The sequence below is a fragment of the Pollachius pollachius genome (assembly GCF_949987615.1).
Source record: "Pollachius pollachius genome assembly, chromosome: 15".
Taxonomy (NCBI): Eukaryota; Metazoa; Chordata; class Actinopteri; order Gadiformes; family Gadidae; genus Pollachius; species Pollachius pollachius.
The window spans coordinates 10,867,621-10,883,968 of record NC_136948.1 but is presented as its reverse complement, the minus strand read 5'-3'; the positions used below and the strand labels follow the sequence as shown (position 1 = coordinate 10,883,968).

Below are 16,348 nucleotides of genomic sequence, written 5' to 3'. Positions count from 1 at the left end.
CCTTGATATATATAGATACTCTAATTTACATTTCTGAAATGATCTGGGGGGCCAAATAGTATTTGAGCTTGGGACGCAGGCCCCTGAGGAGCCCCAGCAGACCTTCTGGGGAGCCCCAAAGACCTCAGGGGCAGAGTGACCGATTCACTGTAGTAGCTGGGCGGAGTTACCGGTTCACTGTAGTAGCTGGGCGGAGTTACCGGTTGACTGCAGTAGCTGGGGAGAAAAATAGTTCAAGTAAACACACTAGTAGCCTCCAATATGAGCTGAAAAGCCACCATTATCTCCACCTTAACCCGGTTATTCCGCCACAGAGCGACACGACCAACCACTTCAGCCGATTAACCTTGGCGCGCAGGTCGTTTTTCCTCTGAAAGGTAGTTCACTTTTTATTATTACCAACAACTTTAATAGCTAGAGCAGGCGGGCTAACTAGCATGATAGCTCCGCTAGGGAGCTAACGGGGCTAGCGTCAAGCTGTTGCTTCCTGGTGACGTCACGACCCCTCTGCCTGATCGTGTTCTTCTCTCTAAAACATTTGATTTAATATCAACAGTGGGCACAAGATAAACTTCAGCCATGTCTTGTCACACTTGTCTCTCACACATAAATACCCGCACTTTAGACTATAATATATTTACTATACTATAATATATTATCAGCGGGTTGTCTTTCACACACATCCTGTAACGTTAGTAACATCAGTGCGCACGAGTTAAACAGTTTTAATGTGTGTTAGTTAGGTGGTTTTATCTGTCCACCCATCTGTAACGCAACACCAGGCCTGGCATGCAAAATATCATTTCGTGTTGTAGCTAGTGAGAAGTAGGATCTTGTGACCAAAGTTCTCATTTAGATGTTTCCAATCACATGACCCGATATGTTACGCACTAAATGTGGTCTGGTTTGAAGTTAAACACTCATTGAGGTCTGGTCTGATGTTGCACAATCCATGAGGTCTGCTCTGATGTTACACACTCAGTGAGGTCTGGTCTGATGTTTCCACCTAAATGTTGTCTGGTCTGATCAGATGTTTCCACCTCAATGTTCCTGGTCCATGCAGCAGATGACTGAAGATCTGCGTAGTGAATGCTAAAGAGGACACTCTTTTTGAGGGTGTATCTCGACTTCTTAGCGCCAGGGGGCCAGGTAGCTTCTCTGACGACAGGAGATAGACATGAATCACATGTTGATCGTTTGGATATAAAATAATCACTGTATAAATAGATTCTAAAAAGTTAAGTATAGAAATCGCATCTGCAGTTTCATCTTCCTCCGTCTATGCCCGGTCAGTGCGGTAGACGCTACTCTGTTCGCGTGTGTTGCTTGTCTATTGTGTGTGTGTTGCGTGTCTATTGTGTGTGAGAGCGAAGGGGTGTAGAGTGAAGCCCATCCCCTCATTAACATTCAGAGGCTCGTCAAAGGGGGGATGCTGAGGTTGGTCTGGTGCTTCTGATCATCACTGACCGAGCAGGGATACAGAGGGGAGACCGTTTACCGTTTTTAAAAGCGAAAGCAACTTGAGCTAGAATATAGGTAAGCTCTTTATATTTTTTCGCAGCATTTTGGTCGTTGCTTCCTGTTGGCTTAGTTGTTTTTCTATAGATTTGTCTCAGATATTGTGGATTAGTGGTAAGTTTGTGTCTCATTGCTCTCACTTTAGCAATTTATATTTTATTTTGGGGTATTACTGATTTCTCCCAGATTCGTGTTTTAATTTGTGTTTGGTTCTTGAAATCCCTGTGCTGAGTTCAGGAGGGTGTGTCCTGTCTCTTTTGTAAACAAAGGATTCTCTTTCTGTGTGTCCCAGTGTTGCCAATCACAAACCAATCTGTGGTTGTAGCCCTGTTTGTATTTACATGAAGCACATTATGTTTGATTAAATATTTAATTCTGTTCCACAGAGGAACTTAAGTTGATTGAACAGCTTTAATGAATTGATGGACCTGTCTCCTGTCAGCCACACCTTCTTTTGAAATTTGTATTGACTTGGCTCTTTGCATTACCGCTCGTATATGTTCATATGGTGAATATTTAAGTGCTTGAGCATTACATGGCGCCATGATGACTATCATGAATTGCCAGTTTTTTTCATCCAGGATGTGGGCAGTAGGCTGTAGGCAGGACATGATGGAGAAGACATGCTTTATGAAAGATTAATGACCTTTTTATTGATTGTCTGTACCTCAGACAAAGCACAGAAGCCGTATCAGATGGCCTGCTGTTCCTGCTTCCATTATGTACTAAAACCTAATAATTGCTGTGGTCAGCGAGCTCAACAGATAAGCCACAAGCACGGGTGGCAAGACTGGAGACCATTTGTTGATATCTGGACACACTGGTGAAGATCACAAACAAATTAACTGCAAGCTGCAATGATACTGAAATATTACAAACTGAAACAATACATTTATAGATGCACAAATACGTACAAGTAGTATACATTTTTAACAAAAACGACAAACTGATTTGACGGTTGATCTCCAAAGTTAGGGTCGGGTTCTGTTCCTCAGATCAATAAACATACCTCTGCTAAGAAGTTCAAGAAAACCTAAGGCAAGAGAACATGGCAATCCATCTGTGTGGGCTGAGTTTCCTTTGTCACTGTATGTGATGATAACCATCAGCTTGTTGGCAACACACCTATTAACCAGACCTGTGGAGCCTCATCAGCCTTGAAGGCCCATTGGATTCCTTAAGGCTGCGACACTGAGTACTTCTGTAGGCCTGTGTATTCTCTGCTTCCCATGGCTTCCCGGAGTCGTGGTTAAACGATCCGGTTAATTCGGCCCATTAAGCCATTAATGCAGCTCGGCTTAAGAGGATTGACGTTTATCTCCTGGGCTCTCATGGTCAATGTCAGTGTGTGAAATCTGAACTGTGCCTGGAAGGGGATCAGAATGCAAAGATGGCAGAATATGGTTCTGGCTGAGTGCTCAGAAGACAGCGTCTAGATCTTTCTGATCTAGAGCCAGTTTGCAGTCTACTTTAAGTCTACTTTAGGTTAAATTACAAACTAAGTTAGTTATTTTCTCTTGATAGACAGCTGAGCACACGTATTATGTATCATATGTGGATGTTTATTGACCTTTATAAATCCAAACATTGTGACTGCCCTCGCTTCTTGAAGTCATTTGAGAAGTCGAGGTCTTATTTTTAGCCTGAGCAGCCAGAGGGAGAAGCTAGGAGAGCTGGGCACCTCGTTACTGGCCACCACATCCCAGTAACAAGCACCTAATCAGAGTTAACATCAGAAGGAGAGCTCCAAACCTTTTGTTCTATTAAGGCTGAGTTGCTCGTGGCTCATCATAGGCTACATGGAAGAGTTGTATAATGCTTTAAGGATCAGCCTACATTCTTCAGACTGAAGGTTTAAACGTGTCACTGCCTTTTGCTTATTCTGCTGCGATGGATCTCAATTCCTGGTGTTTAAACAATCATTAATCCGCTGAAAGTAGGCTAAGGTAGAAAACAAAGAATGTAGTAACCAAGAAGAATTTCTAAGTAGATAAACTTAAATTCCTCAAAAAGATCATACTCGTTGTGCTGTATTTAGCTACATTATTTTTACTTATATTGGTTGGGAGAAATGTGTCATAGCTTTATGTGTAGTCTGAAGACGATATTAATACAGACTTCTATATGGAAATACTAGACTAGCACATTTTCTAAACACAGTAAAATTTGGTTTAAAAACCAAATCCTCATAATGTCGTTGTGCAGGACAACGCCAGGTAGAGAGCGTTCCGTCCTACCCTTCAATCAGTCATAAGAGACTGTGTGTGTGTGTGTGTGTGTGTGTGTGTGTGTGTGTGTGTGTGTGTGTGTGTGTGTGTGTGTGTGTGTGTGTGTGTGGTGCATGCTACCATGGCCTACTGTGTGTGTGTGGCAAATGCTACCATGGTCTTTACTGTGTGTGCACGCACGCGCGTACACACACGCACGCACACACACACACACACACACGTGTGGGTGGAGCATGCTTATCAGTCCCCATCATCTGTCCCCTCCCAGCGGTGCCACGCCCGTGGTTAGCGGTTAGCAATGGACACCACCACCTCCATCAAGATGACCACGCTGGCGATCCAGAGCCTCTTCAGCCACGTGGAGGAGGAGAACCTGGCCGCCATCAAGGCCCACCTGGACAAGTTCAAGGAGGTGGACGGCCGCAGCGATGTGAGTACACATTGACGACATGTAGCAGACGCTTTTATAGCGACTTACACACACACACACCGACGGCGGTGTCAACCACGCAAGGGGACAGCCAGCTCGTCAGGGGCAGTCAGGGTGAGGTGTCTTGCTCAGGGACACCTCGACACTCAGGAGCCGGGGATCGAACCAGCAACCTTGCGGTTACACGTCGAGCCACTCTACCTTACAAAGTGCAGGGGGCTGCTGGAGGGGGCTGCAGAGGGGGGCCCCTGAGGGGGGCTGGAGCTGTCAGTAACAAGTTACATGATGTTCCTCAAAGTATGAACAAGGCGTGTAAATCATAAATAATGCAGTAATAGTAGTTATTGATGGATATATTCAGTATTGATTTGAACATATTGTGTGTGGTCGTCTAGCTCACTAGCGTTGGGGGGCTGGAGCTGTTTAAGTAAATTGTTCCTCAAAGTGTAAATGTACTACTGAATGATAAATAATGCAGTATTAGTAGTTATCAATCTATATATTCATTATTGATTGGAACATATAGTCTGTACCATGTTTTTCTACAGGTTGTCACAGGATTTCTTTCTTATCTTATACATGCCTACAAAGGGCTTGGTCTATTCCTCATAATACTTTTAAAAGTGTTTGTATTGTATCATTATTATTGTTGACTATAGCGCAATGAGTGGATTTTAAGGAAGTTCATAATTAAGAATGATGATGTTATTTATTGTATTCATTTAATTATTGCCTGTCTTTTATTATTGACTATCTCTGTCCCCTTTTCTCCTCTCTGTCTGTCTGTCTGTCTGTCTGTCTGTCTGTCTGTCTGTCTGTCTGTCTGTCTGTCTGTCTGTCTGTCTGTCTGTCTCTCTCTCTCTCTCTGTCTCTCTGTCTCTCTGTCTCTCTGTCTCTCTCTGTCTCTCTGTCTCTCTCTCTCTCTCTCTCTCTCTCTCTCTCTCTCTGTCTCTCTGTCTCTCTGTCTCTCTCTGTCTCTCTGTCTGTCTGTCTCTCTCTCTCTCTCTCGCTCTGTCTCTCTGTCTCTCTGTCTCTCTCTGTCTCTCTGTCTCTCTCTCTCTCTCTCTCTCTGTCTCTCTGTCTCTCTGTCTCTCTCTGTCTCTCTGTCTGTCTGTCTCTCTCTCTCTCTCTCGCTCTGTCTCTCTGTCTCTCTCTGTCTCTCTCTGTCTCTCTCTCTGTCTCTCTCTCTCTCTCTCTCTCTCTCTGTCTCTCTGTCCCTCCCTCCAGAACGGCCAGACTCCCCTGATGGTGGCAGCAGAGCAGGGGAGCCTGGAGATCGTGCAGGAGCTCATAAGGAGGGGGGCCAATGTTAACCTGGATGATGTGGTAACACACACACACACACACACACACACACACACACACACACACACACACACACACTGTGGGATTGTGTATACTTCCAAGGATTTGAATTTTTTAATTAATATTCACTTGACCCCCCCCCCCACATGACAACATGTGACCTTTTGGCCTTGACCTTTCACCCTGGACCTCACAACACTGTGGCTCGGTACACAACCATTACGAGCCGTAATGACAGCCCTCTGCGCGCTCTAACCTTTGCTTCCCCAAGTAAATGACAGCATCCACTCACCGGCCAACACCCCACAGCTTCCAGTCATCAGTCCTTACCTCTGCTATTACACACTCACCCTCGCAGCACGGCACACTAGCACACACGCTCGACTCCTGAGAGAGAGACGACCGGAGCGCCTTCTCTCTTTTGGTTTTCCCCGGATCCTTGTAGTAGCTCTCGCTTCCATGAGTCTCTGGTATGACCAGCTGGTAGGTACAGTCGGTTCGCCTCCGTACCTCCGGACCCTGCTCCCTAACCCCCCCCCCCCCACCTTCCATGCTGCGATTGAGTGTGTGTGTGTGTGTGTGTGTGTGTGTGTGTGTGTGTGTGTGTGTGTGTGTGTGTGTGTGTGTGTGTGTGTGTGTGTGTGTGTGTGTGTGTGTGTGTGTGTGTGGGGGTACTCGCCTCTGACCGCTGGCTCTGTGCAGGACTGCTGGACGGCACTCATCTCGGCGGCCAGAGAAGGCCACCTGGAAGTGGTGAATGAGCTACTGGAGAACAATGCCAACCTGGAGCACAGAGACATGGTAAGAGTCCTCCTGTCCTCCTGGACCAGGGAGTACCAGGAATACTGCTGCTGGCTGGGTGCTAGGGAGACGATGAGGCTAGGGAGAGTACCAGGAGGATTGCTGCTGCCTGGGTGCTAGGGAGACGCTGAGGCTAGGGAGAGTACCAGGAGGATCGCTGCTGGCTGGGTGCTAGGGAGACGCTGAGGCTAGGGAGAGTACCAGGAGGATCGCTGCTGGCTGGGTGCTAGGGAGACGATGAGGCTAGGGAGAGTACCAGGAGGATTGCTGCTTGCCGGAGGCTAGGGAGACGCTGAGGGGTTTAAAGACCAAACACTCTTTAAAGTTTTGTTTTGAACTTTAGTTTATAAAAGCTAACTTCACAGAAACACGGCATGTTTGCGCAATCGTTTTACGAAAGGTTAAGCTTTACAAAAAATAATTTTAACATTTTCACAAAACAGCAGCACAGGAGGGCATGCTTTGTGCTACTTTATTCTTGCTTGTCATACTTCTGGCTTATTACTAGAGGGTAGTTCCTGTTGCCTGTAAAGGTCTCTGTCCTCGTTGGGCTGAGGCCATATCCATTAGTCTAGAGACGGCCGCAGGATGACATTACCTTCCTGCGGATGCTCTCTCTGCTCGTAATCCCATTAAATGAACTCCGGATGGCCCGGCATCACAGGGAGCTACGGAGCACTACAGATCAGCCCAAATACTAAGCTCCGGCATACATGTACACGTCTCTTTAGTCACTGGACTATTACAGTTACATTTACATTTAGGGCATTTAGCAAACGCTTTTATCCAAAGCGACTTTCTTACATTAGTCTGAAGTTAGAGAAACTACAATATATCGCTTTCAGTACAATAAGGACTATTATCCATGAAGCATGAGTGTTGTTGAGCATATGTACCCATGTAATATATTTGTATGATGTGTGTTGAGGGTTGTGAGTTGGAGACACACGTGAGGGGCCATTAAAGTGCACATCACTTTAATGACCATTCAATTGAGCTCGGATGGCATTCAAGCGAAGAATAAACCATGTATATCTGACCCTACTGTCCATTGGAGGACATGTTTTCATGTGAGTAGCTCGCATGATTGTGAGTCAGCGGCTCAGTCCCTGATAGAGGAGCTGAGTAAGGCTCTTGATCCCTGGCGCTGTAGGGGGCGTGACTCAAAGCCTGCAGCCCTGTAATGACAGATTACAGCCCAACCACTTTGGGCCGCAACAGCGGCTGGCTCACTGGAAAAGGTTTCACATCCACCATAAATACACACTTGCTACAGTTTTTCCTGCCTCCCTATTTGCTGATAACTCACCTGCCTGAACCCTGGATAAGTGTGAAACGCCGTTCTCTGTTGTCATAGTGTTCTCTTGTTTGATTTTATGAACTTATTCAGCGCTTGTATTGAAGATCACATTTCATCATTCATTTATACGTCATTCATTAAAATTAATATTGCAACTACCTTGCAGTTCATGGAAAAATGCCTAGAAAAGGAAATGTGATCCTGTAGTGCACGTACTTTAACCCCTAAACCAAATGTTCCACATCATCGTCATGAGACTGCTTTGTGTTCACAGGGGGGATGGAGCGCTCTGATGTGGGCCGCCTATAAGGGCCGCACCCCCGTGGCCCAGATGCTGCTGGATAAAGGAGCCAACCCCAACATCACAGGCCAGGTACTGGACCTTACCCCAGCCTTTAGGACATGCATTAATCTGTTGGAAAAGTGTTTGCTCGATGGTAAATGGCTCTAGCCGGGACAGGACTTACGATGTTTACAGCTAGGCCCTGGTTACTGCTAGGTAGTGAGTCTGTCTTCTGTCCCACAGTACAGTGTGTACCCCATCATCTGGGCGGCCGGGCGCGGCCACGGGGAGATCGTCCATCTCCTGCTGCAGCACGGGGCCAAGGTCAACTGCTCTGACAAGGTACCTCACACTCCACCTTTATGAGGCCCCATAAGGTACCTCACACTCAGCCTTTATGAGGCCCCGTAAGGTACCTCACACTCCACCTTTATGAGGCCCCATAAGGTACCTCACACTCCACCTTTATGAGGCCCCATAAGGTACCTCACACTCAGCCTTTATGAGGCCCCATAAGGTACCTCACACTCAGCCTTTATGAGGCCCCGTAAGGTACCTCACACTCAGCCTTTATGAGGCCCCGTAAGGTACCTCACACTCCACCTTTATGAGGTCCCATAAGGTACCTCACACCCCACCTTTATGAGGACCCATAAGGTACCTCACACTCCACCTTTATGAGGTCCCATAAGGTACCTCACACCCCACCTTTATGAGGACCCATAAGGTACCTCACACTCCACCTTTATGAGGTCCCATAAGGTACCTCACACCCCACCTTTATGAGGACCCATAAGGTACCTCACACTCCACCTTTATGAGGTCCCATAAGGTACCTCACACTCCACCTTTATGAGGACCCATAAGGTACCTCACACTCCACCTTTATGAGGTCCCATAAGGTACCTCACACTCAGCCTTTATGAGGCCCCGTAAGGTACCTCACACTCAGCCTTTATGAGGCCCCGTAAGGTACCTCACACTCCACCTTTATGAGGCCCCATAAGGTACCTCACACTCCACCTTTATGAGGACCCATAAGGTACCTCACACTCCACCTTCATGAGGACAGATAAGGTACCTCACCCTCCACCTTTATAAGGACCCATAAGGGCCTGTTTTTGGTTTATCTTAATTGTTCTATTAAGGATCTGGATAGACCTGTTGAAGTGAAACCATGAGCCAGGCCTGTGTCCTGTGGATGACTCCCTCTGGTCCTCTCCTCAGTACGGCACCACCCCCCTGATATGGGCGGCCAGGAAGGGCCACTACGACAGCGTCATGCACCTGCTGGCCAACGGAGCGGATGTGGACCAGGAGGGGGCGGTATGTTGTTCCCCATCATGTGGTCTGTTCAGTCTCTGCTGCTCGTTCAGAGCGTACTCACTGATCTGTATTTTTGGTACCTACTGTTTAGTTAAGCATCCATTTCCTTCCATAAAAACCATAGGCATGCATTAAAAAATGACACATGAACTTCTGTTTGCTATGAGAGGGTCCAGCCTCACCCTCATTTTCTGTTGACTTCTAAAACATCTGCACCAGTGAAACATAGTTAAATGCTAAGATGTTATGAACAGATAGTTTCTAGTGAAGCTTACTACAGGCTGTAACCGCCCTGCGGTCTCCTCAGAACTCCATGACGGCGCTGATCGTGGGCGTGAAGGGGGGCTTCACGGACGTGGTGAAGGAGCTACTGAAGAGGAACCCCAATGTCAACATGACGGACAAGGACGGCAACACGGCCCTCGCCATCGCAGCCAAGGAAGGCCACACCGGCATCGTCCAAGACCTGCTAGACGCAGGCACCTACGTCAACATCCCAGACCGGGTGAGACCCCTCAACAACGACCCCACACTTAACCCTTAACAAGCTTTAAATGGGATGTGGGAGACCCAACACTGAGTCTAATATCAGACCCCTTAACCTTAACCTTTAAATGGGATTTGAGAGCACAACACTGAGTCTAATATCAGACCTCTTAACCATAACCTTTAAATGGGATGTGAGACCACAACACTGAGTCTAATATCAGACCCCCTAGCAACAATCCATCACTGAGTCTAATATCAGACCTCTTAAAATGGGATGTGGGTGTCTAACTGGGTGTAACGTGTCCTCTCTGTCCTTGCCTCCAGAGTGGGGAGACCATGCTGATCGGAGCTGTCAGAGGAGGCCATGTCGAGATCGTCCGAGCCCTGCTGAACAAATACGCCGACATCGACGTCCGCGGCCAGGTGAGTCCTGACCCCGCCCTGCTAGATCTGAGTCCACTGGGATGGAGACTGGGAGCTTGGTTGTATCACACACCAGCACTGCTCCCAGTATCAATGTCACTATGTCTCTGACCTTTCCTCCTGGGTTCACACTTTCTTCTTTTTAAACAATAAATCAAATGTTAAAATAAGGATGCATGCGTGCCCCAGTGGTGTGCCGCCCCCGGTGGACGGCTAGCGCCACTGCATTCAGCCCTGCAAAATAAACCTTTCGAAACAATGGGCACTCAAAGCGCTTCAAATATTGGCTCAAATACAACCATTCATGCACACATACACATTCACACAGCGCCGTGTCTTGCTCAGGGACACTCGACGCTAGGAGGAGCCGGGGATCAAACTAGCAACCTCCCGGTTACCAGTCAACCAGCTCTATGTCCTGATCCCTCCCATGTGTCACATAGTGCACCTCAGATATCACTCAGCGCCGCTGCTGGGTGGTTATGCAAAAAGGTTAGATAGTTAACCATCGTTAACTATCTAACCTAACTCTACCCTCCTAATGCTGCTGATTCACTTTGCCTTATTGGCTATATCCTAAGCCAATTTGAATGTTTTTTACATTCCATAATCTCTATCTGCATAAGTCATCTATTTGACTTAGGCTTCTTTTACGGTAAATAAAAGATAAACCTCAAAATATGACTTAGCAATTATGCTACGAGCCTAACGCAATTTTATCTATAGAGTTTTTATTATTATAATTAAGTATTTTTCTACCTTTTTAATGTACCTTGTTTTTTTAAAATGTATTCTAACAAGATGAACCCATTGGTAGCCAGATATTTTCTATGGGCCCTTGTTGTACTGTGTCATCATTGGTCTTAATGTCGAACCGTCTTCCATCTCCTCCCAGGATGGGAAGACCGCCCTCTACTGGGCGGTGGAGAAAGGCAACGCCACCATGGTCAGAGACATCCTGCAGTGTAACCCAGACACAGAGAGCTGCACTAAGGTAATCCCCTGGGAAACACACAACACTCTTCATTCCTCCTCATCCTCCTTTAGGCAAGAATAAAATAAACACATTAAGTGACTTGGATGTAAGCAGCTAAAGCCAGCTATACACTCACTGTGTGTGTGTGTGTGTGTGTGTGTGTGTGTGTCCCAGGAGGCAGAGACTCCCCTCATCAAAGCCACCAAGATGAGGAACATTGAGGTGGTGGAGCTGCTGCTGGATAAGGGGGCCAAGGTGTCCGCGGTGGACAAGGTAGTCCTCCGAATACCCTCACTTTTCTGATGACTACTGTAGTAAAGATATGAGTGTGGTGGGTTCTGACTATAGCATGACATGCCTCCATCTGGGTCTCAATTTTTCTTTTACGTAACGTATTGGATTATGAACTACAAATTTCTGATTTTGTTCTATCATTGTATCAAATTGTTTTTTATACTTGGCTTTTTAATGTTAAAAAAGAACAAAATTGTGATAGGTTAAAGGTGAAAATAGTTGGAATATAAGTGCAAAACACCTAAGGATGCTTTGCATGTTCAATATCAGTTCACCGTCTCTTCTATTGCCTTTGGTTCTGTGTGTTCTACAGAAAGGAGACACGCCCCTTCACATCGCCATCAGGGGGCGTAGCCGTAAGCTTGCCGAGTTGCTGCTGAGGAACCCTAAAGATGGCCGCCTGCTGTACCGGCCCAACAAGGCCGGGGAGACGCCCTACAACATCGACTGCACTCACCAGAAGAGCATCCTCACGCAGATCTTCGGAGCCAGTAAGAGCAGAGGGCCTCTGAAACATTTGGAATGAGAAGAAGTTATGGTGCTTGTTTCTTAACTGATCTTGTCCTTGCCTTCCCTGTGCATCTGTTCCTCCTTCATTTCGTCCCATCCACCATGCTCTCTCTCTCTACCTCTCTTATCTTCTACACTTCTTTTTTCTTAACCCCTCCTTCCTTCCTCCCCCTCATTCGTCCTCCTCTCCCCCTGACCCTCCCCCTCCCCCTCCTCTCTCCCCCCCCTCCTTCATCCCTCTTCCATCCCTCCCTCTCCCTCCCCCTCTCCCTCACCTCCTCCATCCTTCCCCCTCCTTCCCTCCCCCTCCATTCTTCCCCCTCCTCCCTCCCTCCCCCTCTCCCACCCCCCTTCCAGAGCACCTGTCCCCATCTGAGTCGGACGGGGACATGCTGGGCTACGACCTGTACAGCAGCGCCCTGGCGGACATTCTGAGCGAGCCCACCATGCAGCCGCCCATCTGTGTGGGGCTGTACGCCCAGTGGGGCAGCGGCAAGTCCTTCCTGCTCAAGAAGCTGGAGGGTGAGAGAGAGACTCAGGCCGGTCCCAGCCGGGGATGGGAGGGTTGTTCCAGAGAGGGTGGTCCAATGGGCAGTGTTCATAGTTCCTCCTTACTACCGGGAAAAGATAATAATAAAAACACATTTAATTGATAATTGATAAAAAAGCAAAAGAAGAAGTATGTGTGTGTGTGTGTGTGTGTGTGTGTGTGTGTGTATCTATCGATATAAAATAATTGGTTAAGCATTTATTTGAGAGATCCTGTATGATATCATGTCAGAGTAGTAAGCGTAGTAGTAAGATGACTTGAAGATGAATGCATATGCACTAAAGCCCCTTCCCTCCCCATGTCCCTGGCCCCCCAGACGAGATGAAGACGTTTGCGGGGCAGCAGATCGAGCCCCTGTTCCAGTTCTCCTGGCTGGTGGTCTTCCTCACCCTCCTGCTGTGCGGCTCCGTGGCGCTGGTCCTGGGATTCACGGGGGACCCAAAGCTCGCCATCGCCGTCTCCCTCAGCCTCCTTGCCCTGCTCTACATCTTCTTCGGTGAGCCGGAGGGGTGTGGCTCCGCGGGCGGTGTCTCTGGTAGAGTTGTTCCGATACCGGATAGGAACAACGAAATTCCTCCGATTATGCCTATAATAATGCTTATTAAAATAGTAAAACGTAGAACAATGTTGATATACAATCTTAAAATGGGCATAAAAATGTGCAGGTTCACAATGATGGAATGGAAAATAACTATGACGGCAATTTTAATTTTAGTCAGTCATGCTGTGCCCACTAGAGGGCAGCATAACGCAACAATAGAACATGAGACCATGAGAGCTGAACCCGAACACCGTCAAGTAGCGCAGCGGCCAATCACAGGCGACCGCCTCACCTGCAGTTGACTGACTTGACTCTAATTGGTTGCCGTATCTGTAATGATGACCTCATCTGTAATGTGATGACCTCATCTGTCACGATGACCTCATCTGTCACTGTGTGAGTGATGTGCTGATCGTCCCCCTGCCCCCTGCAGTGCTGGTATTCTTCGGGGGCCGGCGCGAGGGCGAGAGCTGGAACTGGGCGTGGGTGATCAGCACGCGGCTTGCCCGCCAGGTGGGTTACCTGGAGCTGTTGCTCAAACTCATGTTCGTCAACCCGCCCGAGCTGCCAGAGCAGACCACCCGCGCCCTGCCCGTCAGGTGAGGACCCTCACACACACACACACGCACACACACACTCACGCACGCACACACACTTGGCACTCACGCACGCACGCACTCACACACTATGCTATGCAAAAACACACTAGCGCAACGATTTGATTTAAGGAAGTCCATATTTAAGATTGACATTATTATTATTTATTGCATTAATAAACTAAACTTCTCTCTCCAATCTATATCTCTTTTTATCTATATTAATTAAATACATCATCCAGAGTAGGATCAATAGGAACATTTTTGTCACGAGTTCACTCGACAGCCCTGGGGGGATTGGCTTCGGGTTAGACCCTGATAATGCCCCCACCTCTCACCCCTGAAACCGGGCCTCTGACCCCATCGTCTGTGTGTCGCCACGCCAACAGGTTCCTCTTCACCGACTACAACCGGCTGTCCAGCGTGGGGGGGGAGACCTCCATGGCGGAGATGGTCGCCACCCTCTCTGACGCCTGCGAGCGGGAGTTTGGCTTCATGGCCACCAGGCTCTTCAGGGTCTTCAAGAACGATGACATCCAAGGTGAGACTCATCCTGACCCTCCACCCCAACACACAGTCCACATGCACTTATGGTGTAACTCAGTGTGTGTGTTACTAGCTACGACACGCCTTGTTTGCTGCTGCGTCGCCCACATTTAGCCGAAAAGTACCAAACGTGTGCATTACATTTACTACATAAATGTTGACACGACGTGTGCTTGAGTAGGATCACGCCTCTTTCACTGCATCCTTAGCTTATCCTAATGCCTTCAACTCACACTCAAATGGACCTGCCGCCCTTAATCCTCTAAGAAAAGGCTTCTGGCGCTGCCACCTATTCTGTGTATTCCTGTCACCTTCTTCTCCTCCCCAGGTAAGAAGTGGAAGAAGACGTGCTGCGTGCCGTCCTTCGTGCTGTTCGTCGTGGCGCTGGGCTGTCTGCTCACCGGCCTCGCCCTGCTTGCCATCTTCAAGGTAGGTCCCCCTGAGGAAGAGGAGGAGGAAGAGGAAGAGGAGGTGGAGGAGGAGGTGGAGGAGGAGGAGGAGCGGGTTATAGCGAGGGGAAGACGGCACAGTGAGAGTAGTATACATCTTTAAAGAGTGTTGGGCTGCATTCCCAATGAGAGGTTGAATCACTCACTCCTAAATCCTATTAGGGGTGTTTTTGTTTTCGAGCTGCATGTGTAATACTTGCCTCATATTGCCTAAGAGATGACGTGGTTTGTCCAGTTGAATTTAATCATATTATAACTTCTTAAGACCCCCATACTACACATCCCCTCTCCTCCATTCTCTCCATGTGCTCAGATCAGAGTTTGAGACTTTTATCGGATCGATGATCAGCAGATTTACTGCTGTCTGTGGTTCCCAGTGGAATATGTCCCAGCTCTGGACTCTCGGTACGACTGCGTCTTGACCCGCTGTGATTGGCTGCTGACCCTCAGGTGGACCCGCCGAACCTGACGGTGAACGCGGTGCTGATCGGCATGGCCAGCGTGGTGGGCCTTGCCCTGCTGCTCAACGTCAGGACCTGGTGGCAGGTGGCCGACTCGGTCCTCAACTCCCAGAGGAAGAGGCTGCACCGCGCCGCCAACAACCTGAATGCGCTCAAGAGCGAAGGCTTCATGAAGGTACCAAGGGAGAGGGGGAGCCCCAGGGGGAACCCAGGAGAGGGGGAACCACGGGAGAGGGGGAACCATGGGAGAGGGGGAACCATGGGAGAGGGGGAGACACAGGAGAGGGGGAGACACGAGAGGGGGAGTCACGGGAGAGGGAGACACAGGAGAGGGGGAGACACGGGAGAGGGGGAGACACGGGAGAGGGAGACCGGGAGAGGGGGAACCAGGGGAGAGGGGGAGACACGGGAGAGGGGGAGACATGAGAGGGGGAGACACGGGAGAGGGAGACACAGGAGAGGGGGAGACACGGGAGAGGGGGAGACACGGGAGAGGGAGACCGGGAGAGGGGGAACCAGGGGGGAGGGGGAGACACGGGAGAGGGGGAGACACGAGAGGGGGAGACACGGGAGAGGGAGACACAGGAGAGAGGGAGACACGGGAGAGGGGAAACCACGGGAGAGGGGGAGACACGGGAGAGGGGGAACCATGGGAGAGGGGGAGACACGGGAGAGGAGAGGGGGAGACACAGGAGAGGAGAGGGGGAGACACAGGAGAGGGGGAGACACAGGAGAGGAGAGGGGGAGACACATGAGAGGGGGAGACATGGGAGAGGAGAGGGGGAGACACATGAGAGGGGGAGACACGGGAGAGGAGAGGGGGAGACACATGAGAGGGGGAGACATGGGAGAGGAGAGGGGGAGACACATGAGAGGGGGAGACACGGGAGAGGAGAGGGGGAGACACATGAGAGGGGGAGACATGGGAGAGGAGAGGGGGAGACACATGAGAGGGGGAGCACGGGAGAGGGGTTATGAGGAGGAGCTGTTTACCACTTGCTTCCGTAAACAAATTCTCCCCCTCTAGGTTCTCAAGCAGGAGGTGGAGCTGATGTCCAAGATGGCCAAGACCATCGACGGCTTCACGGAGAACCAGACGCGCATGGCGGTGATCATCGACGGGCTGGACGCCTGCGAGCAGGACCGCGTGCTGCAGATGCTGGACACGGTCAGCGGACATCTTGTCTTGTGTGTTATTTTAGGACATTTCTTTTTCAGTTCAACCGATCTTAAAGAAGACAATTGAGAACATATCCTCTCTTACAGTAAGGGCCTGGCCAAGAGCCCAAACACTGAAAAAACACAACCAAAATCATCAAAAT

General features: G+C 48.9%; 1 protein-coding gene across 1 annotated transcript in view; it reads left to right on the top strand.

Moving 5' to 3' along the window:
• Nucleotides 1-227: 227 nt before the first annotated feature.
• kidins220a (kinase D-interacting substrate 220a) overlaps nucleotides 228-16,348 on the top strand; it is a 48,540-nt gene continuing 32,419 nt past the window's right edge. The window contains 19 exon segments of the mRNA XM_079752423.1: nucleotides 228-377; nucleotides 4,015-4,176; nucleotides 5,404-5,502; nucleotides 6,184-6,282; nucleotides 7,857-7,955; nucleotides 8,109-8,207; nucleotides 9,093-9,191; nucleotides 9,499-9,696; nucleotides 10,005-10,103; nucleotides 10,999-11,097; nucleotides 11,254-11,352; nucleotides 11,687-11,864; nucleotides 12,241-12,405; nucleotides 12,750-12,929; nucleotides 13,408-13,573; nucleotides 13,960-14,111; nucleotides 14,445-14,545; nucleotides 15,016-15,201; nucleotides 16,054-16,194. Of these exon segments, the coding sequence (XP_079608549.1) occupies nucleotides 4,045-4,176; nucleotides 5,404-5,502; nucleotides 6,184-6,282; nucleotides 7,857-7,955; nucleotides 8,109-8,207; nucleotides 9,093-9,191; nucleotides 9,499-9,696; nucleotides 10,005-10,103; nucleotides 10,999-11,097; nucleotides 11,254-11,352; nucleotides 11,687-11,864; nucleotides 12,241-12,405; nucleotides 12,750-12,929; nucleotides 13,408-13,573; nucleotides 13,960-14,111; nucleotides 14,445-14,545; nucleotides 15,016-15,201; nucleotides 16,054-16,194 (2,391 nt within the window). The 5' untranslated portion in view covers nucleotides 228-377; nucleotides 4,015-4,044.